Source organism: Lithobates pipiens, unplaced genomic scaffold, assembly GCF_037356315.1.
Source record: "Lithobates pipiens isolate NorthernLeopardFrog02 unplaced genomic scaffold, aLitPip1_a1.2 Scaffold_16, whole genome shotgun sequence".
Lineage (NCBI taxonomy): Eukaryota > Metazoa > Chordata > Amphibia > Anura > Ranidae > Lithobates > Lithobates pipiens.
This window is the reverse complement of record NW_027507748.1, coordinates 350472376-350499611: the sequence shown is the minus strand read 5'-3', so window position 1 is coordinate 350499611 and position 27236 is coordinate 350472376. Positions and strand designations below refer to the sequence as shown.

Genomic DNA, 27236 nt, shown 5'->3' with positions numbered 1-27236 from the left:
TTGCTGTAGTTTTGGAAGAGGAATATTGTCCCATTCTTGCACAAAATAGAATTCTAACTGCTCAACAGCATTGGATCTGTCATTTGGTTTCAAGATGTGCCAAATATTTTTAATTGGTGAAAGGTCTGGGAGTGCAGGCAGGTCAGTTAAGCACCCGAGTCTCTACTACAAAGCCATGCTGCTATCATAAATGCAGTACATGGTGTGGTATTGTCTTTAAATGTGCAAGGCCTTCTCTGAAAAAGACAGTCTGTATGGGAGAATATTCTGCTTTAAAACTCGATATCCATTTTAGCATTGATGGCTTTCCAAATGTGCAGGCTGCCCACTCCCTATACACAAACACACCCCCATGCCATCAGCAATGCAGGCTTTTGAACTGAGCACTGATATCAAGCCGGAAGGTCACTCCCCTCTTTAATCCAGAGGACGCAGTGCCCATAGTTGTCAAAACAAAAACATAACAGTTTTGCAACAGACCATTTTAAAATTAGCTTTGGCCAACACAGAAGACTGCACCTTTTCAGATCATGTTCAGATATGGCCAATTCTTTGCATTAGAGCTTTAGCATATATTTTGGATGGCTTGGAGAACAGTATTCAGACAGTGATTTTTGGATGCATTCCTGAGCCCACACACAGAATCATGCCCGTTTATTGCAGTGTCATGTTAGGGCCCAAAAATCACGAGCATCCAATATTGCATTTCGCATAGACATTTCTCCATATTCTCTAAATATATCACCATCTACAGTATATATTAAGATCTGAAAGGGGCCTTAACGTAAAAAGCCTTTGAATGTGTGCACCGTTCAGATTCCGCCTGTCCGTTTTTTCAGGCGGATCTGAATGGTCGCTCCATACAGCGTCGGATGTCAGCGGTGACGTGTCCGCTGACATCCGATCCCCAAAATCCAGACTTCTGCCCATTTTTGCAGCTGCTGGTTATATACTGCATGTTCCTCACCTGTAGCCAATTAACCCAATTAGTTGCAAAATGTTCTTTCAGCTCTTCCTGGTTAGTGCTTTGCCAGCTTTTTGTTGCCCTGCCCCAACTTTTGAGAAGTGTTGCTGCAATCAATTCCAAAAATCACCTTTTCGCTCCATGGCAGCATGTGTGGGTTAAACCCACCTCCTCTCCTCCAATATAGGACCCCTATCCCATAAATCTTTGCTCCAACCCAGCAGCCATGTTTGCCCTTCTAAGGACTGGTTTGGCTATTAGTCTACCTGAAGTTTCTCTCCACAATCAAGACCGGTGGCAAGCACTGGGACGAATCGTCACAATACTTCAACAAGTCCAGGCTATTAGGGTATGGAGCGAGCTAAACCAGAAAATACTCTGATAAGCCTTGGCTGTTAGCAGGGTATAGAATGGGCAAACAAAAAGGAGGCGCTGAAAGAGCTAAAGCCAGGCTATTGGCAGGCAAGCAGCACAACGGCCAGATAGGGCCATCTGCTAACAGCTGGGCTATCTGCCAACCCCGGTGTGATCAACCTACCTGGCCCAGTCTGATCGTGGAAGCAGGATTGAATTTGCTGTGTGCAGTGATGTATCACATATGCCATGACAGCAGTTTGTTGGTTTCTTCTCTGGCTCTAATGTCTTCCAGTCTATAGCAGTTGGAGCGCATTTGTGTTCCTTTTCTTCTGGCTGGGTGTCCCTGGGTTACTCCTGCCCAGGGGCTCAGTATTTCAGTGGAGAAATGCAATCAGCGGTTAGTACCGATATTAGGATTTCTGTGGGCAGCTTGCAGCAGTTTCCCCTAGTTTGCACTGTGGATGTATCCCTGGCTTACAGCCATGTTTTACTTAACTTTAAAAAATAGTCCACTTGGACCAAACTGGTCTAAATGAACCATTTCCTTAACCAACGCATGCAGCGTCTGTCAGCACTGTATGAACTGCATACAGCACTGTGCCAACAGCAGGATCAGGAAGTCCCATTCTGCTTCCGGAAACATTAGTTGGGGCGAGATTCACAGGAAACTTTTTGAATGAAAAGGTGGAGATTAAGAGGTCATTTGTCTGCCTCAGCCAGAAGGAGAATTGTAAGCATTCAAAAATACAAAAGATTCCTGTGAATGGTTGAGCAGCACATTCACTAAAACATGGAGTTAGGCTTTAACACAGTATGGATCTCAAAAGAAAGTAAAAGTAATGCTCATAGATTACAGTACCTTGAGAAAGCCTCATCTAGCCCATCATCTAGTTCCTGCACAAATAAAGAACAAACAAAACTGTAAACAAAAACTGGGGAGGGGAAAAAAATAAAATAAAAAAGCGCATGAACTCCATTAAAAACCTGTGGGGTGGGGGAGGTGTGTGTGAATGAACCCACAAAAAAAGGAAACCTTTGCAAAGATTAACCATATGCCATGTCCGGCTTTCATTGAACATTTGACACTGTCAAGGTGTTAGTTAGGTCACTTTTATAATGCCTATATGAAAGCACAGGCTAATTGTGCTTTTGCCTATGGCCAAGGCCCCTTCCATACCAGTGTATGGATTGGGTCTGCCTGTCCATTTTTCAGGCAGAACCGATTGGATCTCTATGGGGAGGCAGATGTCAGCGGACATGGGTCCACCGACACCTGCTGGCATTTGATCTGGTCCACTAAAAACAGATGCGGATGAGTTTGCCATCTGTCCGGCAGATTGTATGACAATTGGATGGAAATAGACATGTGGGGAGGAGGGGGACCACACCACAAACTTGGGTCACCTCCCAGAGCAGTAGCATCACTATGGTGAAACTGTACTACTCTGGTGACAGTATGCAAGAACAATCATTTCCAAAAAAGTGTAATTTTGGGGTATTTGTACAGTCCTGGCATTTAAGGGCTGCAGGAAATAAGATGGGCAGCCAGTACATTATGACTGATCAATTTTCAAACAAACCTGCATTATGTTGTGGAAGTGTTATTAAGTTGTATTCAATAGGTATTGTCAGTGTCTCCCAGTGTTCTTTCTGCTGAGACCTGCTCTAAAGGTGGGGCAAATTATTCGTATGGGTTTCTTGTTTGGCTGATTGGAGTGTTTAGAAATGGAACGTCCTAAATGGCTTTAACTCCTTTCATACTCTGGGTGACGTTACAGATGCATTATACCAAAAGGCTGAAAAGGGCTCTCATTAGCACAGGAGACATTGGTTACGCATAGTGTATAGAGAACTTTCCATGCCAATTAGATTGTAGACCAACTTTAACAAAAGTAAATACACTGCTTTGGGTAATTTTTTACTAAAGGAATGTAGCAGAATACATTTTGGCCTAAATTTATGAAGATTAGCAAAATTTCATAAACAAAAAATAATTTTCTCTTCTTCCAACCTTCAGCATTTTTTCTGCTCATAGCAAACTAACTAGTGGTGATTAAAATACACTAAAAACAAAGCTGTCAAAATTATACATTTCATTACGTTATTGCATGACTAATTGTGAAAGTGTGACAGTGCCGAAGTCTGAAAATTGGCCTGGACAGGAAGGGTGTGAAAGTGTCTGATATTGAAGTGGTCAACTTACCCATACAATGTTGTTGTTTTCACTAGCAGCATCTTGTTGAAACAGACCTTCAAAGTGATTGTCTCTGGCATTCAATATATCCAAAGCTTTGCTGGCTTCATCTAGTTCCAAGAGATTACCTGCAGCTATAAACATTACAGAAACAAGCCAGGTTATACTAAAAAGGCACATACATACATTATGGCGAGTACAAAAAAAAAAAAAATCTGTAGTTCACCGACTGACACAGCTCCTTTCTTAGACCATCATGTTAGGCCACCTTCAGGAGGGGACTAGGCAGAACATGTACAACAAAACCAAACCAGAACTTTCTAGTTCTGCCCAAGGGGCGGTCCCTTAGGTAACAAGCCCCCAGCCTGCATCCTGCAGCCTCAGTAAGCCAACAAGCAGTAACATGTAAAAAATAGGAGGGGAGGGTGCTGTGTCAGTCTGAACTACAGAGAAAAGGATTTTATGGCAAGTACAAAAAATCCCATTCTTACATTCACTGACTGCTCCTTTCTTAAATCAAATCGGGATGTCCCCAAGCAGTGCGAACAGCAAGAATTTTTTATTTTTTTTTGTGGGTAAAAAGTGCTCCCCAATCTGGGAGTCACTACCTTTACAAACCACCTCAAAAACTTACAGTAACATATGCAACAGTGCATTTACTTAAAATACTTTTTGTCAAAAAAAGGAAAATTAAGTTAAGTTGCAATTATAAGTTACACGGCCACCTGCAAAACAGGCATCAGCCGATGCACTGACATCTACCTTGTAGAATTTTGTAAAGGTGTGAACAGACAAACAAGTCGCCACTTTAAAACACTTGAGCGACAGACGCTTGATGTCGGAAGGCCCAAGACGTTCCCAATTGCCCTGGTGGAGTGGGCTGTGACTGGAAAGGAGGGCACCTGCCCCTTCAAGGCGTAGGCCTGTACTACAATCCATCTGAGCCACCTGGAAATGGTGGCCGATGAGAGCACCATGCCTTTTTTTGGACCAGCCACTGAAACAAGGAGTCCAACTTCCGAAAGGGAGCTGTAGCAGACAAATACACCCTCAGAGCTCGGACTACGTCCAGGGAATGGAGGGCCTCTTTAAGATGCGTCGGTTTAGGACACAGATGGTAACACAATGTCTTCATTGATGTGGAACGCCGAAACCACCTTCGGCAGAAAAGGTTGGACGCAACACCACCTTATCCTTGCGGATAACCAGATAGGGCGACTTGCAAGACAAAGCCGCTAGTGCCAAACCCACTAGGAAAACCACTTTCTAGGAAAGTCAGAGTAATACCTTACATTCTTAATTGGCGGTATCTGAAGCGCAGATACCAACAGGTTCAGATCTCATGGGGGCAATGGTGGACGCACTGGAGTAACTACATGTTAGACCCCTTGAACAAGAGTGCTCACTAGAGATGCCAGTGGTCGCCGGGAGGGGGGGGGCGATATTTGTCCTTTAATGGTGCTTAGAGACAATTTCTGGTCTACTCCTCGCTGTAAGAACAGCAAGATCCTGGATATAGAGTAGGAGCGCAGACGCCATCCTCCTTTCTCCTCACACATGGAGATGTAGGTACGACAATATATCTGAGAAGAGGATTTCCCTGCTCAACATAGTTGGAATCACCGAGTCCGAAAGGCCCCAGTTCCTTAACACCTGGCTCTCAATAGCCATGCCGTCCACCACCAGGAACACTAGATCTGCATATCAGGGACGCTGGGGCCAATCAGTATTACTGGAATCCCCTCGGCCTCCATTCTGCAGAGCAGACATGGTAACAGTTTTAGCAGAGAAAAGGCATAGATCAGCTGGCACTGACCCCCACGGAGCCACCAGCGCACCACCACGCGTCTGCCCATGGATCTCTTGTGCTGGACACGAAACTCTGCACCTTCTGATTGAGATGGGAGGCCAGAAGATCCACATCTGGAGTGCCCCATCGCAGGCACAGTAGCCTGAACACTTCTTGATGCAACGCCAATTCTCCTGGGTCCAGCATCTGGCAACTTAGGTAGTCTGCCTGCCAGTTCTCCACTCCCCGGATGTAAATGGCCGATACATATCGCTCTGCCCACTGAAGGATGCGTGCGCCCTCCTGTGCAGCGGCTGGTGAACGGGATGGCTTTCGGGGACCACTACATCAGAGGGATCTGCTGTATCCTGAATTTTCATGGTATCCCGCACAGCTGTGATAAGTGCTCCAACAATCGCTTTGTCACGCACAGATCTGGACAGGGACTCATCCTCAGTGTCCGATTGGTCCTGGTCAGTGTCATCTGAAATGACAGCAGGGTCACCAGCCTCAGCGGGGCCCGAATCTGCATCAGAGCTCTCCCCGGGGACCCTTCTGCCCATGCACAGGGAGTTGAGGGACCCCCAAATAGACATCCCAGGGAATGCCCAGCCCCACCGAGGCAGAGAGAGCTGTACTTACCAGTCCTGACAAGCTGGGGAACATTCCATCGCAGACCCACTCTCCGATCAGTAAGGCGTGGCTGCTGGCCTGGTACACGGACGCAGACATCAGTAGCATGGTCATGTGTGTGCCCGGAGCATTACGCTCACCGGCCGTCCCTAGAGCTGGGGGGCATGTCGTGGCCGACCAGCTCTAGGGACGGCCGGTGAGCGTAGCTTAGCAGGCTGTTAGCTGACCTCAGAGCCAGTCCAGGGAAAGATCGCAACCATATGGTCATGAATCGCTCATATGCGCAACCCAACACACCACATTGGTGTGCCAGGATCAACCAGGCCAATCAGGAGCCACCAGAATGCCGAATTCCTTCGCCCTCTGTCCTGTGCAACAGACAAGGGTGAAGCTCTGAGAGGGCTATAGGCATAAAGTGAGACTAATGGCTTCATGGTGCCACAAGTGATCTTTGCATCTGCCAGGGAATCAGTCGTTCTTGCCAAAAAATAATTACCCCTTCCTGTTGAGACAGGATACCAGAGGATCCACGTAAAGGGTGCCCATCGCAGGCATATCTGAAAGCAGGGACCACAATTTGATGGCCGAGATAATTCACCATTCAATTTATGGGCAGACCTTAAACGGCAGAAAAATTTGGAGCATAAAGTTAGACCCACAAAGAGCGTGCGAGCGAGGCTTCCAGCACCACTGCCAAAGTCCTCGCCCTGCTTAGGCTATTGACATAGGCCACTGCTGTGGTGTTGGACTAGATCCTGAAGAGACACCGCTGAAGATGCTCCATCCATTGAGCTAGACAAAGCCTGATTCACAAAGCTCTAGGACAGCTGTCATTAAATGGCTCCTGTTCGGACTTTCAGGCCGCCAGTGTAAAGTGCATCCATTCCACTGCTCATCAGTCATTGGTTGCTGGAACTGCAGACGCCCCTGCAGCCAGTGTGAGTCACGCCACGGACTCTAGCAGCTCTCAGCCAGGTATGGTGTGATGTCAGATGCACACCCTCTTCTGCTGGTTCTTACGGCTCCCACTCCTTGCTGGCCACGAGGTATATTGTAATGCGATATGCATGCCCACCCCCTTCAACAAGACTCCTGGACCGGCCCTCACCCCCTGAAACTTACTACTTCTGCTGGCTTCTCCTCCTGGCCTGCTCTCAAGGCATGTGGGTGTGACATTTACAGGGGCACAACAAAATATGCCCATCAGAGTGCCCCTTAAGATGGGCATGCTGATCGGTACATTTTATGTTAAGGGGCAAAAAGTGTGCCCTTCAGGATGCTCCTTAACATAAAAGGCATGCTGATGTGCACATATATTATGTTAAGGGGACACTTGATGTAAGGGGGGCATATTGATGGGTGACAGATGTAAGGGAGCCTGATGGGAATATCTGATATAAGGGGTTACCCCGATGGTGGCAAGTGATTTATGGGGCAGTCTGATGAAGGCACCCAATGTAATGAATTGCTCTGGTAGGGGCACCCAATGTAAGGGGAAACACTATTGGACATTTACATGGAAACCTAAAGAAAAAAGCACCAGGGTGCGGCTTACTAAAAAAAAAAAATTAAATTATATTATATATATATATAAAAAACACAAAAAAATAAATAAAAAACCCACCACACGCACACAAATTTTTTCAGGGCACAGATTTGCAATTCGGACCTCGGCCGGAAAATTTAATGACAGACCTCCTTCAATTTTAATTCATTACCCCTGCTTTAGGATATTGATAGGGAGTCGGGATAACTGTCGTTCAACAGCCTTGGCCCTAGGCTGGTATCAGGACCACTGTCCAATGGAAAGGGAGAAATTATTCATGGCAAGAGGAGACAGATTTAAGCCACAGGATGGAGGACTTGATTGAGTGTCCCATGCGGATCTGTCCGAGGATACAGGAGACTTGGCCCATTTGGACAGGATTTCCTTCTGCAGACCTTATTACAGAACTGTACATAGGGTGCCACCTTGAAGGTGGACATCATGAGACCATGGACCTACATGGTAAATTGCAAAGACTACTTGTGGAAAAGCAATGACTGAACAGCACTCTGGAGCTTTGTCCAGCGCCAGAAACACCTTGGCCCATGTGGAATGCAGAGTTAGACCCAGGTATTCCAGTCACCTGGTTGGAGTCAGAGCAGACTCCTTGAACACCAGAATCCAGCCGAACTCCTTTCAAGTGTAAACTGATCGCCACGTTGTCCAGCAAGGAAGACAGACTCCACCCAGAGGAGGAAGTCATTCAGATAGCCAACCATGGCAATCCCCCGTTGTCACAGTAATGCCAGCACTGGAGCCAGTACCTTGAACACCTGGAAGGTGGCTGCTAGTCTTAAGAGAGGAGCCACAATTTGTTAAAGCACTTTCTCTACCACAAAGCAGAGAAGGCCTGGTGCCTGGCACAGGTAGGACATGTAGCCAAGTGTCCATGATGTCTATGGCAAGGAAATCTCCTGATGGAGAGGCTGCCGCATAACTGATAGATTCTGTTGACTTTTCGTACCTCAACAGTTCAGGGACTTGAGGTCCAGGATCGACCAGGCCACTTCCTTCTTACAATTGTAAGACAGGTTGACAAATAATAACCAAAATCTCTTGTTCTGGGGCCATCACACCCCGAAGAAACATGTCATGTAATGCAATGTAAAAATTTTGTAGATAAGATGGGGAGAAATGGAGATTGTAATTAAAGCACTTGTCTGGTGAATAGGAGAAAAAAAAAAAAAAAATTCTAATTTTGTAGCTCAAGTGATACCAACTTGCAAACCAAGTTGTCAAAGAGCAGGGAAGTACACCGTTTTGCCTGCTCGATGAGGGCTTGTAGCCAAGATAGGGCGTAGGTTCAAGCCAGCAGCCGTAAATGAAGCAAGTGACCAATTCTACCTTCCAGTCAGTCCTTAAAAAGGAAGGAGTCCTCCACCAGAATCACAGTTGCCTTATTCAACCAAGAAATAGGAGGATCTATGACGGGGAGGAGATGCACTTCAGAAGAGTAACGTACCAAATACATTTATGGAACTACAAAAGGCCACTTTGGACATTCCTAGTAAAATGTTTTAAAGTAGGCAAGGTAAGGAAAAACCTTATTAAAAAACGAGACTGCTCACAAGTACCAAATTGACAGCCACCTCCTCAGGTTGGCTAAGAGGAATCGTCAATCTTTAGAGATTCCTGCACAGAGGTAACATGTGCGGCTACCAGTGCCCTTTCTCAAGCAACAAAATGTAGTCATCCTCGCTATGCAAGTGTTCAAGGCCCATGTCCTCCTATGGCAGAGACTATCTCAGAATCACGCAAAGCGGAAGGACTGAATGGGGGATGCCTTTTACTCACCTTGCATCCAAGCTCACCTCCACACAAAAGGAAACGAAGAACCCAAGGACCACCAACAGCGTGTCAAAGAGTATATAGATAGCTGGAGGTCTCTGCTGCCTCCATGAAAGGGACCAACTGGTCAGCGTGCAACTGACATTCCATAGGTGAGGACGCCCATGACACTGCGCTGCCCAGGAAGAACACACCACAGGTATGTGGAAACAAGGGATTACTTAGTAGAGATTTAGGTGCCAGTGTTTTAGGCAGGAGAAAACCCAACAATTGGGAAATATCCATTAACATTCACCTGGATAAACAAAGTAGTTGTGATGATAATATGTTAGGTATAGTTTTACTAAATGCATGGCAAAGTTGCAGAACTGTTTAGGTGTTAAGACTGGTTTTACCCTCATGAGGAATTTTGAACTCACCTCCTTTAACACTGGTGAGACTTGATGAACTTTCTGACTGAGAGCTGCTTGCCACTTCACCATCAGAACCAGACTTTTCTCGCTTTTCTTTATCTGAAACAGCAATCAAAAAAAGTGGTAGTAACTGTATCACAAGGGCCATAAACCAATATATGCATGGCCCAAAATCTACTGAAATTTTAGCCGTCCAACTGAATACAAAGTGTTCCCAAAGCACCAATAGGACAATGGTCTCAATTCACAAAGCCAACGCCAGCACTTTTCCTGGAGTTCAATTAAATGTGAAAATTAAAGTCACGACAGGGTAGAAATTAGGGTGCCATAGGCTGGTGCAATCCTGAATCTTAAAGATTCTATCAAATAGTGGGGCAATTCAAGAGCCAAGGGAGCCATGAAGGCATGTTTGATTTGGAAGTATTGGTAGAAGCACTAGAGAACATTTGATTTTTTTTAAGGATTGCTTTTTGCAGAAGTGAGAAATCAGAATGCCAATCGTGGCCAAACTATGAAACCCTGTAGCTTCCAAGTTCAGAGATCAAGCATTAAAATTATATAGCGGAGTAAGCCTAGTGTAACCTGTGATGTTAAAGTGGAGTTCCAACTACATTATTTTTTATTTTCGTAAATATTACAATAATTTAATGTCCATTTAGCAATGGATAGTATTGTAAATAGCACAGTTTATGAATATTTTACAAAAAAATAAACAAACATTTCCCATCTTGTGGGCAGGCAAAGCCTACAAGCATAAACTGCCGGAAGATGGCGCTGCTGTATTACCAGCATGCACAGGAAACTTCTCATGTTGCCATCACAGGCAAAGTTGTCGGAAGCAACCATAAGCCTATCAAATACTGATTCTAGCCCTCTGCGCTACCCAGTGAATCTTGGGAAATGACGACATCTCCCAGGAGCACTAGTGAGCACAGGCGCCGAGGGAAATTACATCAGGCGCTGCGGAGAGGAAGGGCCAGATTATAAGAGACCCCATAGCAACGGCCATGAACAAGTAAAAAAAAAAAAAAAAAATTCTCCAAATGTTGCTGATGAATACCGTAAAGTTAATTTTATGGGTGGAACTATGCTTTAAGTGAATCTCAGAGGCCAAATATATGTCCTAGGAAATGACTAGTGACAGCAAAATTACAAAGGTTCAAAGAAACATCAGAAACACTGGGATAAATACCCAAGTATTTAAATCTGAGCGAAAACTATCAAAAAAAAAAAAAAAAAAAGGAAGAAGGGAAGTGGACCTATTAGGGGAACCTGAAGAGAGAGAGAGAAATATAACCAATTAAGAAACTTCCAAATTCAGCAGTGAGGGACATAACCTCATGGAAGAGGATTGTATACATCGGACAGAAGAGCGCTTCGCTCACAAATCTTCTGGACTATGAAATCCAACCACTCCAGTAGTCTGTTGCAGCAAGCATGCCAGTGGTTCAATAGCCACTTTGAAGAGACGCAGAGAAAGGGGACAGCCCTGATTCCTCCCTCACTAACAAAAGTGGGGTAAAGGCAGCCATTTACACAGAGACTTGAGGTTTAGCATCCAACAGATGAACCCAAGATCAAAAGTTGACAAACCCAAATCCATCAAGAACTGCCCAAATATGCTTCCATTTTATACTGTTAAACGCCTCTGAGGCATTGAAAGCTGAGGAATTGGGCTCTATTACCAGAAGAAGCAGATACTGGACTGAATTCATATAGGCCTCACTTCAGTGTAGATGCCTTGACATGCATTTTGGGATATTTTGAGACAGAGTACAAAACTTTTGGTGGCTTCCAGAATGTTCAATGGGTTTCAACTTTTCAAAACTATGATAATAGAATGTTACAGGACCTGAATAGGTACATTGCATAAGAGAACCAAACCCACTTCTCACTCAATGTCATGTTTAAATTTGATTGAAAGTATTTGATTGGAAAGTATTCTTGAAAAATAAGCACAAGTAAAGCACATAAATTACAGGTTATATCCGTTTGGGCTGAGCAGGTTTTTCTTCCTTTGTGCGTGTGCTATCCTATTGTGTATAAGGTTTATTATAACTAGGAGAACTGAGCCTATTGGGTCCAGGGTTGTCATCTCATACGAACACTAATGGAGTTTATTCATCTTAGCAGTAAAAAAATGCAGCTGAATGCAAAATAAATCAGCAATGAAAAGACCTGTGTATAGATATTTTATACATCTCGTTGGTAATTGGGCAACACAGCACAGCTTAAGACAAGTTTAGAAGTGTCAGTCAAATTATACTTGGAGGTTTTTTTTTTTTTTTTTTTTATTTAATTTATTTTTTACACATATGCCTGAAAGACAACCTAGATTGTAAGCAGGTCATTACAATAAAATTAACATGGTATACTCACTATCCCGAGATACTTGCCAAAACTCAAAAGCCACCTTAAAAGCTTGAGCTACTGTTAATGTAACAGCTTGGGCCTAAAACAAAAAGAGCAGAAGTTCTGTTTAGGAAGAAGAAGGTATGCACAACTTGCACTATACAAGTATGTAACAAATTTACATAAATAAAAATAAACCAAAACACTTCACTCATGGTTAGTGTTTGGCTGAAGCCATTTGTTAACAACGGTTTACTCTTTTTAAAGCATAATCAAAAACAAAATTACCCTTATCAAGAGTTTACATACCCTGGGGATTTGGACGTGATAACATGCACACAAGTTGACACACAGTGATTTTAATAGCTATTCAAAGGCAAAAATCCTGACCTGTGATCTGTTTGCTTGTGTGAGAAAGGTCAGCGTGTTTCTGGACTCCTGACAGACCTTTGCATCTTTCATCCAGTGTAGACATGGGGGAAAGCAAAAGGATCTGCAGGAAAAGGTGGTTGAACAGTATAAAACAGGAGAGGGATATAAAAAGATATCCAAGGAATTGAGAACACCAATCAGCAGTGTCCAAACTAATCAAGAAGTGGAAAATGAGAGGTTCTGTTGAAACCAAACCACAGTCAGGTAGACCAACTAAAATTTTAGCCACAACCGCCAGGAAAAAAAAAAAAAAAAACCCACACCCCACACAACTCACAAACCTCTTTAAATGAATTACAAGACACTCTGAAAACAAGTGGCGTGGCTGTTTCAAGATGCACAATAAGGAGGAACTTGAAGAAAGATGGGCTGCCTGGTCGAGTCGCCAGAAGAAAGCCATTACTACACAAATGCCACAAAGTATCCCACTTACAATACGCCAAACAGCACAGAGACGAGCCTCAAATCTTCTGCACAAAGTCATTTGAAGAGATGAAATTTTGATGGCAAGATGAATGCAGTAGGTTGTCAAAAAAAAAAAAAAATTTGCATTCAGCCGGGAAGCTGCGCATGGGACGAACGAACATGTCAACATGACAATGATTCAGAACAAAAGGCTAAGTTGACCTGTCATTGGCTACAGCAGAATAAAGTGAAGGTCCTCAAGTGGCCATCTCAGTCTCCTGACCTCAATACCATTGAGCCCCTCTGGGGAGATCTCAAATGGGCAGCTTTACCATCTGAGAAGATAACGAGCCTCAGCCACAAAAGACTTAAAAGTTGTCATTGATGTCAAAAAAGGGGGCAATACATGGCATTAACAACTGGGGTTTGTAAACTTCTGATCAGGGTCATTTGGGTAATCTGGTGGGATTATGATAAAAAAAAAAAAAAAAAAAAAAAAAAAAAAAAAAAAGCACAGTTGATAAGTGGCTTCAAACAAACACCAACCATGAGTGAAAGAAGAGTCTTATTCATATTCTCTGAAAAATGGCCAAGGAATCTAATTCTGTCAGGGTATGTAAACTTATAATCACAACTGTATGTATCCATGCACACATAGGCTGTTCGTTTTGGGCAGAGGAGTTTTCTGGCTGGAAAAAACCCAGAACTAGTGGATTTTGAGAGAAGCTTCAGCTGTAACACACCTCCAACTCGGGGGGAAAAAAAATAAAATAAAAAATAAAACACCCCCCCCCCCCCCCACATACCGAACCCCTCCCCCACACACCAGCAGCTATTCAAAGCTTGAAGTACAAGCTTTTAAGGAGTATAGTTTTGCTAAAAAACACTGATAAACCTCTACAGCTTTCTATAGCCAACATTATATAAAAAATAAATAAAAAAAAACCCCCACACACACACACACTAGTAATGTCCAGTGTGCATGAGTCCCAAGTATTTTCAATCCTTACTCCTAGCCCTAACTGGCTAGGATAGGAAATCACATTTACTAGTTTTAAATTTGTTCCCGCCACCTTTCAACTGCTTACTGGTTTCTGGCCTAGGTCAAAATTGAATGCATCCAAGTCTTCATAAGCATTTCTCCTCATCTTTAAGGGGCTCTCAGCCAAGCAAATGCAGAGTTTAACCCCTTTTCTGCCAGTGTCATTTATATAGTAATCAGTGGCTATTTGTAGCTCTGATCACTGTATAAAATGTCAAGATTTCCAAAATAGTGTAGTAAAGGGGGGGGGGGGGGGGGAGAAATTAAAAAAAAAAAAATAAAAAAAAAAAAAAAGTGTCCGATATAGAGCAGAGTATACACATACACTTTTTTTAAACTGCAAAGAATACGTATTTCCTTAAACTGTGGCAGGGATTAGTTTATTTTTAGCAGAAAAAAAACAAAAGCTTTCCAAAAAATGTTTTATAGTGCACAAAATAAAAAAAATATTTGTTTGGTTACAATGTCGCACGACCATGCAATTGTCAGTTAAAACGATGCAGTGCCAAATCGCAAAAAATCTTCTGGTCAGGAAGGGGGAAAATTCTTAACAGGGCTGATGTGGTTAAGGGATTTTGCAAAAAAAAAATTAAAGTTAAAGTTTGCTTTGAATATTTTCAAATAAAAAATTGCATTTTTTGGTGCTCTGATACAGTCAAGTCCCACTGAGCCCACAGTGGGACTGGCACAAAGAACCCCTTCCCATTACAGTTTTAGGCTCCATGCACACTGAAGCTGATAAACTGCAGTTTATTGGAGTTTGGGCGTTTTTTGTAAAAGCCCATAAACTCCACTCTATGTTAGCCTATGTGTCCATGCACACATGGACGTTTTTCAGCTTTAATGAGCAGTGGAGTTTATGGGCTTTTTTCTGAACGCCAGAAATTCACGTTCAAAGTGCCGTTTTTCAGCGGCAAAAAATGACAAACGCTCATTAACGCTCGTTCATTAGTGTTCGGCATTCTATTTTTCAATGCATTGTGGGATTTTTGGAGTGTCCTCTGTGTATTTTTTATAAAAAACGCCCATTAACGCTAACGCTGTAAAACGCTCATTAACGCTAGTATAAAACGCTGTTAAAAGCAGGTTTTTCAACCAGCGTTTTCTGCCAGCAATCTGGCGTCCAGAAATAGCTTTTTTGAGCTTCAGTGTGCATGGAGCCTTACTATAAAATGCAATCATTTGCACACTTTTTTTTGTAAAAACAACACACACACACACACACACAACAACCCTACAAGAACCAAAAAGGCAAATGAAGCACTACACAAAAGCTGCATCAAGGAAGGTCACAAACTAGGCTCCATAAATCCATGATTATATCAAGTTGTCCATCAATTCACATACAAGATAGCAAGGTTACCATTTTCCGTTTTGCGCAGAGAAATGCATGGCATTCCAAGGTTTCATTCTGCTGGCTCTGAGCAATGTAGGCAAAAACTTTATCATGTAGCTTATCAGCTGTGCAATACGATATCCTGAAATAAAAAAAATTAAATTAGGGGAAAAAAAAAAAAAAAAAAAAACCACCAACCTACACTAAAAGTACACAGGATGTTATTCAAAGATTTAGGGCTATGCTGCCTTCCTCAGGCGATTCAGGCACTGGCAACCAAAGATTTAAAGCAGGGGTCTCAAATTGGTGGTCCTCCAGCTCTTGCAGAAACTATACATGGCATTAACAACTGGGGTTAAGTCATAAGCCTTAACCACAGAGAAATAGTGGCCGACGAGACCACCAGGTCCTTCTTCGGACCAGCCACCGACACAAACAGTCTGACCTTCAGAAAGGAGCCATAGCAGACAGATACACCCGCAGAGCCCCGACCACAGCCAAAGAATGTAAAGCAACCTCCTTGGGACGAGACATCTGAGGACAAAGCTGGGAGTACAATGTCCTCATTTAGATGAAAGGCCGAAAACCTTCAGAAAAGGCTGCGGATGCAGCACTGCCTTATCCTTGTGAAATACCAAGTAGGGAGACTTGCATGACAAGACCACCAACTCAGAAACCCGCCTTGCAGATGTAATAGCCACTAGAAAGACTACTTTCTGAGAGAGCGTCAATAAGCCAGAGCCAAAGCCCCAAACTCCCCCCCCCCCCCCAGCCAGTCAGGCTGGTGCCTGTCGTGATCACGTCCAATGAAGAGGAAAGAACGACTTCCTGGACCGAAGGGCCGGAGGCCTCAGCCACCAGAGAAGCGAATGCCTGACTAGCTGACCTACCCGCATTTGATAATCCAGGGATGTTGGAGATTTGTTCCATTTGGACAGGATCTTTCTGAAAGACTCGAGTGTGGAATTGAGCATACGGTACCGCCTCGAAAGTGGCTACTATGAGACCCAGAACTCTCATGCAAAAAAATGCAGCGACAACCTGCAGGACATTAATAACTGCACCACAGATTGACGAGTCTGCAGCTTGCTTGAAGGGAGGAAAAAACTCTCGCCTCTGAGTCATCCAGAATCAACCCCAAGTACTCCAGGCGTTGAGTTGGCACCAACATCGACTTCTGGGAGGTTCAACACCCAAACGCCTGGAGATTCTGTATGGTGATCGCCACAGCCTCAATTCTGAGGCAGAAGCTGCTCTCAGGAGGACATCCAGGCAACCCACGATTGCGATCCCTCGTCTCAGCAACACCAGAATTGGAGCCGTCGCCAGGCCAAAGGGAAGAGCTACCAACTGTTAGTGCTCGTCCACGACAGCAAAAATCTCTGGTGTCTGACACATATGGGGACATGCAAGTATGCTTTCTATCCATCCTGAACCTTCACGAAGCAATCGAGAGCCTTGAGATCCAGGAGTGGACAGACCCCTTCCTTCTTTAGAACTACAAACAGATTGGAGTAGAATCCCTGAAACCTTTCCAACAGCGGTATAGGCATCCCCTAATCAACTTCCCAGGGAATGCCCAGCTGCTCCATCCTGCCTAAACAGGTGGAACCATACTTGCCCCTCCTGCAGGGACTGCTGGACACTCCACAGACAGACCCATTACCCAAGCAGTACAGGGTGGCCATCGACTCGGATAGCAGTAGCCCAGTCATGTGTGCCCCGGAGCATATAGCTCACTGGCCGCCCCTGGACCAGAACGGGGCTTGACGCGGCCAACCCAGTGCATAGCCAAGGTCTGCACACACTTCATGGCCAGGCTGGGGAGACTACCAGGATCTATATTATAGAGCCTGTCACCCAGCTCGGCTGTTGATTGTAGATCCCAGGAATCAAAAATGGTCCCCACAGGGAGCCAGGTCCTTCTAGACTATGCAGAAAACAAAAAAGAAAACCCAAGTTGCTGAGAGCAGAGTGAGGGCTTAAAGCCAGTAGGACCACGCCTGGGCGGTGCAGTGTTTAGCCTAGTCCTCTCCTAAAAGGTGGCGATATAACCCTAAGGTCAAGATTGAAGTGCTGTGTCCATAAATGAACGAAAGAGAAAGCATAGTCTTCCCCTGTAAAACAGTTTTTTTTGTTACATTAGGGGAGTCAAAGTATGCATCCTAGCTTTGGTAGAAAAAAAAAAAAAAATAATTCAAATTCAAATCTGTCCATTACAGTAAGGGCCAGTGTCAACCACAGCATAAGTTTGTTTTTTATAGCCTCAATGCAAGGAAGTAAAACATTTAATAGACACTTTCAATTCCAAGATATTCAAATCTGAACTCCCTTTCTTTTCACTAGAGCTGAATGGAGTGATCAGTCCCAGCATAGATCATGTTGCTCTGCTGTCTGCAGACACCCTGATATTCTTCATTAACCAAGGCTCAGTCTATATCCAGACTAGACACTGTCACTTGGTACAGTGTCCCTTCCTTCATCTCTAGATTAGAACACACCCCTTTGTAGGCCTTCAGAGTCTGCAAAAGACTACACTACGCCCCCAAAACACCCCTGCCCATTGCAGTGAATGGGCAGTGCTGCAAAACAGGCATTTAATCCCTTCAACCTCCAGCAGGGGGTTAAAAGTACCAAGCTAATGTCCAAAAAGCGCATCTTTACCGCTAATGCACGGGCAGCCCCAGTGTGAATGTGCTTTTAGGAAAGGGAACTGAGAAAGCATGACATGTCCAGGGTTAATTTTACACAAATCTACTAACCTGTAAATCGACACATTCTCAATTAGTTGGTTTGTGATACTGTCGTAAAGAATTATTCCTCTAGGAGTAACTTTTAGAAGAACCTTCTGTAGCTTCTTACCGCTTGCTTTGGCCTATTTAAAAAAAAAAATAAATAATTATAATCTTTACTTTACAAGGACAGAGGTTTGCGTTACATCCCTGGTGTCTACAGATGTAGCGATTTTAGAATTTGCATGAACTGCCACTTTACAGAGTGGGCCAGGCAAGCCAGACACTGCATTCTTGACAACCAATGGCTGAATGTAAACAAAAGAATTACCGAAAGAGGGGAAAAAAAACAAAAAAAAAAAAAAAAACACACATACCATTACAGCAGTCACATGGTGATCAGTCACCAGCTGTGTCCGGTGGATGCAGCCATTGACAGGTTGCATGGCCCAGCGTGATCTGGGGCTGTGGAGGAGGGGCCCCCCCACTTCCAGATCAATGAAAGGCTAGCCCCAGGCATCTTCCACCCAAAGGCCAGGCCGAGACAGATTAAGCTAGGGCTGTCCTTACAACTTTGTTTGCCAGTGTACAATCAACTGAAGGTAGCTGCATAACCTATGGCTCAGACCAAGAGCTTGTGTCCTGTAATGTACGATTAATAAAAAAGCATTTATACCTCGCCACTGGAGAGCTACCCTCATTTCCTGCCCTAGAGACAGGCTTAACAGCAACTGGTGTGCCAAATTAGAGGCTACCACAGCGATCAGGTGACCCGCAATCAGGAGTTCCGAGTCCTGATCATTAGTACGGGGCCCTTGGTAAGACCCAGGTCTCTGTGTTGGCAGCATGTTACCAGCACAAAAGGATATATGCAGCCCCCAGAGGAGAAAAAAAAAAACCCAGTGCAGTGGGGTTGCAGATATGCATTTTAAGTGGCAGCAAGGGGTTAAAGTGGTAGTAAACTCGGATTATTAATTTTAACTTACAGGTAAGTGCACCGTTTAAGAGATTCTAGGGAACAGCAGCCAGTGATGTCACCGGAGCACACGCTCTGAAGGCACAGCATACCTGTGCAGTTTCTTCAGAGCTCTTTGCCATAAGCCAACTACCACGCGCAGGTACAGAAGTGACGACATGGCAGCTCGGCCATTCAAGCATCTGAAGCCTTCAAACCCAGAAGGAAGACCAGGTGAAGATGAAGCTTCTGCAGCAGTGACAGTAATCCGCTGGAGGGCTTAGTTTCAAAGCAAGCCTTTCATAATGTGCCAATATACAACACATACTAGCACAAAAAAAAAAAAAAAAAAAAAAAAAAAAAAAAAAAAAAAAAAAAAAAAATCTTCTAGGCAAGCTCTAGCCTGCCTACAGAACAAGGCTTACCTTTTGTATTTTAAAATTTTAATTTAACCCTATGCAGCACAACAGAACATTGCAATAATCTGCATGTGTGCCCCAACGCATTGTGCTTTTCATACAACAACTGTATGGTGTGACTAGGGAACACCTTGCATCTGAAGACTAGAAGCCCCTGCTGCTTGCGTGTCTCTGCAAACAGGCTGGGAAAAGATCTGGGTCGTGTATAGACAGCTGTAGATCGATATGGAAAAAAAAACAAAAAAACGGTTTAGATGGCATACAGAAAGACAGACAATGTAAATGGACCACGTATATTTAGTATCATTTAGGAGGAGATCAGAAGGAATTTGTTGTCCCGTTGCAGCAAATCGGATCAGGCTCAAAGTATAAACATCTGTATGTAGGTTTTTCAATTTATGTAAATATTTTCTCCATTGGTTGAACTATTATACAGCATTCATATAGCGCCAGTTTGTGCAGTGCTTTACAATGGAGAGGGGTCAGTACAATTACAATACAGAAGGGACAGGAAGGCTTTTCAAACAGGCTCATCACATAACAGAACAGTTTACATTAATTTTTTTTCAATGCCAATCAAGCCACATGTTGGGGGAGGGAGAAACACCAAGTTTGTTGACACGAAAAAACAAAAAAGTCATCTGTCAGCAAACCATGATATTCAATTTAAGATTACTAAACAGCTGTGGCTGGAATATCATCTTGCAATTGGAGTTGAAAAGTGACATTTGGAAATACTACACTTACTGTTGCTACAATCCTCTTCACTGCAGCTGCAGATAACTCTTCCCCTTTCGGTTGTTCTACCAAGGTCATGCCCAAATACTTTATGTGAAATAACATTCCTTCCAACAACGTTTCTCTGGTATCAGTCCAATTTTCTGGAAGCTCTGGGGGGAAAAGGAAAAATAAAAAATAAATAAATCACGGACGGTTTCACTGTGTAACAGGGTGGATCGTCGATTTAAATAGCTAGTGTTTAGATTTTTTTTTTTTTAATGAGCAACTGTCATCTGCCCCACAGCAGCTCCTCCTCTGACCCACTGTTAACTCAACAGTCCCACAAGGTGAGGGACATGGTGGCAGCAGGCGGGTGCCCGCTAACAGGCACTGCCATGATTGATCTGAAATGACAGGAGCTCTTCAAAATGTAAGGACTCCTTGTTGCTGGTAGTTTGAAGCTCTACCATTTGCAAACAAAATTAAAGGTTTCTCCATTTAGAATAAGCTGTCAAGTTAGTAAAACAGCGATATCAGAACCGATATAATCATACAGTTTATAGTGTGCATAGATTTGCAAAACAATGGGATAAAGGAATATTCCTGAACTTAGTTTTACATCATGGTTACTGTGAAATTGTGTGAATGCATCAATGCAGGTCATTGAGCTTAGAATTCATAGATTACACACACACACACACACACACACCCTCAGCTAGCGCACAAATACAGCCTCCCGTGTCCTCTGCAAAGCTGTCATCGGGGCCCCAATTCACAGGTAATCTTGTGCAGTAATGTCCACACTCTGACTCTCTCCTGTAGTATGTGTATTCACCTTGTAGCACTTGGTAAACGTATGGACAGACGACCAGGTCGCCACCTTACACACCTGAGCGACAGACGCTTGGTGTCTGAAGGCCCAAGATGTTCCGATTGCTCTTGTAGAGTGGGCCGTGACTGGAAAGGGGGGGGGGACCTGCCCCTTCAAGGCATAGGCTTGGACTACAATCTGTCTGATCCACCTGGAAATGGTGGCCGATGAGACCGCCATGCTCTTCTTAGGACCAGCCACCGAAACAAACAGTGAGTCCGACTTCCGAAAAGAAGCTGTGGCAGACAAGTACACCTTCAGAGCCCTAATCACATCTAGGAGCGTGAAGGGCCACCTCTTTGGGGTGCTTCGGCTTAGGACAAAATGATGGCAAACACAAAGTCCTCATTGATGTGAAAGGCCAAAACCACCTTCGGTAGAAAAGGACGTTTGCGGACGCAACACCACCTTATCCCTGTGGGTGACCAGATAAGACCACTTGCCACCAGTTCCAAAATCCTCCTGGCCGATGTGATGGCCACTACAAAGACCACCTTCTGTGAAAGGGTCAGCAGAGGAATCTCCCTTATATATTCTCAAACAGTGGCTTCTGAAGCGCCAACACCAGGTTCAAATCCCATGGAGGTAACGGAGGACGGAGGGACTACATCGCACCCCCTGCACAAAAGGTACTCACTAATGAGTGAGATGCCAGGGGACTTCCCCCCCCCCCCAAAAGACAGCCAGAGCTGAAATCTGCCCCTTGATGGTGCTCAACGCCAACCCTGGTCTACACCTTGCTGAAGAAACAGCAGGAACCTGGAGATCGAGCGTGGATGCCACCCTCCTTCTCCATCTCCTCACACATGGAGATGTAGGCCTTCCAAGTACGATGGTATATTTTATTCTATAAAAATATTTTATAAAAATATTTTATTTTTTCTACTTTTTGTTATTAGAAAAATCCAATAAACTCAATTTTAGTCATACATTTAGGCCAAAATGTATTCAGCCACATGTCTTTGGTAAAAAAAAAAAGTCAATAATTGTATATTTATTGGTTTGCGCAAAAGTTGTCACATCTACAAACTAAGGTACGTTTTTTGGAATTTACGCAGCTTTTAGTTTACGACTGCCCATCTCATTTCTTGAGGTGCTAAAATGGCAGGGCAGTACAAAACCCCCCCAAATGACCCCATTTTGGAGAGTAGACACCCTGAGGAAATTGATAAGTGGCATGTTGAGCCCATTGAATATTTAATTTTTTTGCCTCAAGCGATTGAATAATGACAAAAAAAATTTTTTTTTTATTTATTTTTTTTTTTTTTTTTTTTTTTACACAAAGTTGTCACTAAATGATATATTGCTCACACATGCTATGGGCATATGTAAAATGACACCCCAAAATAAATTCTGCTGCTTCTCCTGAGTATGGGGATACCACATATGTGGGACTTTTTGGGAGCCTAGCCGCGTACGGGGCCCCGAAAACCAAGCACCGCCTTCAGGCTTTCCAAGGGCGTAAATTTTTGATTTCACGCCTCACTACCTATTACAGTTTTGAAGGCCATAAAATGCCAAGATGGCACAAAACCCCCACAAATGACCCCATTTTAGAAAGTAGACACCCCAAGCTATTTGCTGAGAGGCATGTTGAGTATATTTTATATTTTGCCAAAAGTTGCGGGAAAATTACAAATTTTTTTTTTTTTTTTTTTCACAAAGTTGTCACTAAATGATATATTGCTCACGCATGCCATGGGCATATGTGAAATGACACCCCAAAATAAATTCTGCTGCTTCTCCTGAGTACGGGGATACCACATATGTGGGACTTTTTGGGAGCCTAGCCGCGTACGGGGCCCCGAAAACCAAGCACCGCCTTCAGGCTTTCTAAGGGCGTTACAGTTTTGAAGGCCATAAAATGCCAAGATGGCACAAACCCCCCCCCCCCCCAAATGACCCCATTTTGGAAAGTAGACACCCCTAAATTTAGGGGTACACTAGTGAGACTAGGTAATAAATGGCGGGTGCCCTGAAACTATAAAAAAAATAACTAACCAATCAGCGTCACCTGTAACAGTTATATGGTGATCACTGGTGAAAGGGTTAACTAGGGGGCAATCAGGGGGCTTTATGCGGTAGTATATGGGGGTCCCTGGCGCTATAAAAAGCTGCGGCGAACCTAAATACCTACCTGCCTAACTAGCGTCACCTGTGACACTAATACGGCGATCAGAAAAACGATCGCTTATTAGGCTGGGTTCACACTGGAGCGATGCGGGAACGCCACGAATCCGCGGCGGGTTCCCGCATCGCATGCCTCCCGGCGGCAGTTCACACTGCCCTATGCGAACTGCTGGGAGTGTCAGTGAAATGTTAATGACACCCCCAGATCAGTTCGCATATCGCAGTGTGATCTGCAAACTCGGATCGCATGGTGTGAACACCCATGCGATCCGATTCTGCTGCGGGCCAAAAAAAGGGTCCCGTGCGAATTTGCGGCGGGTGCGGCGAATGGCTGAACTCGAATCGCACAGAGATCGGATGTGATTTGCACTGCAGTGCGAATCACATTCGTTCTCATAAACCGCTGCAATGTGAACCCTGCCTTAGTGACACTGGCGACGGGGGGTGATCACGGGGTTAAACCTTTATTGGGGGGGTTAGGGGGGCACATTAGAACTAAAGGGGGCTAACCCTAACTGCCCTAACAGTTATTACAGTCACAAATGACACCAATGCAAAAAAAAAAAAAAAAAAGCAATTGGTGTCACTGTGACTGGGGGGGCAAGGGGGGGGTGTGAGTGTGCCTGGCATGTTCTACTGTGTAGTGTAGTGCTTGTGCAACTCACCGATGCTCTCTCCTCGGTGCCGGAACGAAAACTACCGACACGGAGGAGAGAATACATCACTTCCTCTCCTGTGTTTACATTACAGGAGAGGAAGTGATGTCACCGGACAATTTCATTCGCCGGGAGCGATCGCGAGGGGGTGGCCATGAATGAATGGCCGTCCCCTCGTCCGGGATCGCTCCCGAATGAATACCGACCGCCGCAGGCACCGGGCGGGGGCCCGATCGGGCCCCCGACCCGCGGGAGGCAAGGGACGTACATGTAAGCCCTTATGCCTGCCCGTGCCATTCTGCCGACGTACATCGGCGTGCGGCGGTCGGCAAGTGGTTAAAGAAAAGTAATGGATCATTTTTCAGGTCAGTAAATAACCGAATTTGCAAAAACTTGTGAAAATTCCACCACCATATAGTCCCCGTGTCATCTCCCCCACTGTAATATTCCCAGAGTATGGCAGAGTATTGGGGGGGATGGCTGTGACTGCACTACAGATCCAGCCCACAGCACCGCTGCCATCTGATCTCTCCCCTCCACTGTACAGATCTGTACACAGAGGGGAGAGAGAAACCGGCGTCATGACGCTGGTTTGATTAAAAGTGATCAGTCATTTGACAGAGCGATCACATTGTAAACGGCCACCGGGTGTACAAAGATGGCCACCGCTCCGGAGCTAGGCTGAAGCTGCGGCCTTTCCCAAGGCCGAGGCACGCTCCGTGGCGTGTGCCGATACGTACAGAGTGATCCGTTCAGATCATGGATCGGTGACAATCCGTTGCACCCCTACCAGTTAGGGTTAAAAAGTGGTACCCACTGGCCTCGGACTCTTGTTGCAGATGTGAGCAAGCTCAGGGCATGTTACTACACATCTAGTGGGACTGTCCCCTACTGAGGCCCTTTTGGAATAAAGTGTGTGAACTGATCAAACTCATTACAGATACCAAAATCCCCTCACACCCTGTGCTGCATATTGCTCCATGATACGTTACAAAAAGCCTTTGTAAATCAGGATTTTGCTGCTTTTAGCAAGCGTCTTGTCAGACACTGGAAATCAAAGGACACCATCTCTGAATGGCTCCATGCCATAGGAGACATATTACATGGAGGAAACAGTCATTGCTAGGGAATCCTTTGAAATAAATTTAACAAGCTATGGTCTCCCTGGGTGGTGTCCGGTACTCTGACCAATAGTTGCGGGTTGAAACCATAATTTTTATCTTAGAACATTAATCTTTACCACCGCTAGTAGGTTGAAACACTGACTGAACGTTCACCACTGTAGAAGATTAAAAGTCATAGTTTCTCATATAGACACTAACAACTTTCATACTCGCCCCATTGACAAAATATTTGCGGTACTCCTGTACACTTTGAAATTTGTAAACCATCCTTTCCTTAATAAAAATGAGGCTGCATTGATTGCACGCAAGGCTGCAGAAGGGCAATGCGATACTGCAAATGGGCACTGACCCTCATTTTGCTTCACAGTTCTTTATTTACAATTTAATTTTTTCCCCTGAAAATGAAGGTGCGCGTTATATGCCAATTAGTAGCACCACTTTCAGCTGGCCCTTGCCCAAATACCCTACACCACCCCCAGACAAGCCAACATCTTTAATTCACCGACTGAAAAATGGGGGAGGAGGTTTTATAGAGCCAAGATTATAACTGTTAAAACATGCATATTTGGAATTCCTAGCTTTACAGACCATTCCACAATGAACTACTCGATTGAAAAGATGCAACAGTTGCAAAAATAAGAATGGCCAAGTACAGTAGTAAAACACTTGTTTTATTTCTACGATGTGTGTGTGCACGCCGGTCTGACAGCACTGATCGGGAGCCAGTCAGCTGGTTTTCTAGCATGCTCATCTGACAGAAGCCAGCCAAATGGCCAATGGCTGAGAGTGCTGACCAGAGTGTTCTATGAGGGGGCCACCACACTGAGAACACAATAGCTCAGCGGGGGAGATCAACATTGGATCGACTGGAGCCAGTAGTCTTTCGTTCAACCGGAGCTGGCTCTGACCAGTTACATAGATGGCTTTAACACAAGGTCTGAATTCTTTCCTAAAATGTACATAAGATAACTGGATTCTAACATTTACAGGTAAAGGTAATCCAAGAAACATCAGATTGATCAGGAAGGTATTTCTTCCCCCCCCCCCCCCGCTGAAGCACATTGGATCATGCTTTGCTTTTGTGGCCTTCCTCTGGATCAACTTGGGATATGGGATTACGTATATAGGATTTTGTTTTGCATTCTCCAGCTTCTTGGTTGAACTAAATGGACTTGTGTCTTTCAACTGGACTAATGAGTGGTACCCAGACCTGCTCATTCTAGGTTTTACTGTACCTCACCTAGAAATGAGTTGGCACTATGTAGCATTAGCTACAATATGGTGTTCAGGCAGTAGTACAGTGATGTCCATCTGCTGGTGCACCAAGAGTTACTGCCAAGAACTAGCCTATCCCAGGCACTGAAATAAGGAGTGGGCTCTGCCTTCTTGCAGCACATAAACTTAGTTATTGCAGAAGCGTTACAACTACATAGTCTATTGGGGGCATACAGGGGTTAGAGCCAACCTGTTAGAAATCACATAAAATATAAAGCAATGCTCAAAAACTGGTTTATGGCTTGGCAAGGTTGGAAGGAGAGCAGAAGATACATACATAATGACATCCAAATATTTTAATACATTTCAAAATACTTCTGATTAAAAAAATCAATTTATGAAAAAACTTGTGTTTTCATTTATAAAGCGGTTACATCACAACAGCCAATCTGTCTGGAGTGTTCAAACCTAAGTGATTGTAAACTTTTAGGCCATCACACCAATCAGGTGACCCAGAACCAACAGTCCCAGTAGCTGATTGTTAGTACGAGGCCCTCAGGGAGACCCCAGTCTGACTAGAGTACGCTGTGTGGCGCACTTCCAGCACAAAGGGCGGTATGCATGCATGCAGCCGGCACGAAGAGGTCAAGTTAACCACCATGTGCATCTGCAAAGTATTCACAGCACTTCACTTTCCACATTGTTACAGCCTTATTTCAAAATGGAATTCATTATTTTCCTCAAAATTCTACAAATAACCCATGACAGCAACATAAGAAGTTGGTTTGAAAGTTTTGCAAAATTAAAATCCCCATAAGTATTGAGCAAAGGCTGAAAACTTATCAAAGCACCTTTGTTTGGCACCAATTACAGCCTCATCTCCGAGTATGCTGCTACAAGCTTGGCACACCCATTTCTGGGTAGTTTCTCCCATTCTTTGCAGGATCACTCAAGCCCCATCAAGTTGGATGGGGAATGTCAGCGCACAGCCATTTTTTCAGATCTCTCCAGAGATGTTCAATCGGGTTCAAGTCTGGTCTCTGCCTGGACCACTCAGACATTCACAGAGTTGTCCCATAGCCACCCCTTTGTTATCTTGGCTGTGCGCTTGGGGTCATTGTCCTGTTGGAAGATGAACCTTCACGGCAGTCTGAGGTCCATAG

The 27236-nt window shown here is 44.4% G+C and overlaps 1 protein-coding gene across 1 annotated transcript in view; it reads right to left on the bottom strand.

Moving 5' to 3' along the window:
* The window catches only part of LDLRAP1 (low density lipoprotein receptor adaptor protein 1), a 48682-nt gene that overhangs the window by 1601 nt on the left and 19845 nt on the right, over positions 1 to 27236 (bottom strand). Inside the window, exons 2-8 of the mRNA XM_077481893.1 lie at positions 20105 to 20247; positions 18014 to 18126; positions 15279 to 15393; positions 12064 to 12136; positions 9691 to 9783; positions 3525 to 3649; positions 2181 to 2215 (exon numbers count right to left, since the gene is read on the bottom strand). Of these exons, the coding sequence (XP_077338019.1) occupies positions 2181 to 2215; positions 3525 to 3649; positions 9691 to 9783; positions 12064 to 12136; positions 15279 to 15393; positions 18014 to 18126; positions 20105 to 20247 (697 nt within the window). The remainder of the gene's footprint in view (positions 1 to 2180; positions 2216 to 3524; positions 3650 to 9690; positions 9784 to 12063; positions 12137 to 15278; positions 15394 to 18013; positions 18127 to 20104; positions 20248 to 27236) is intronic.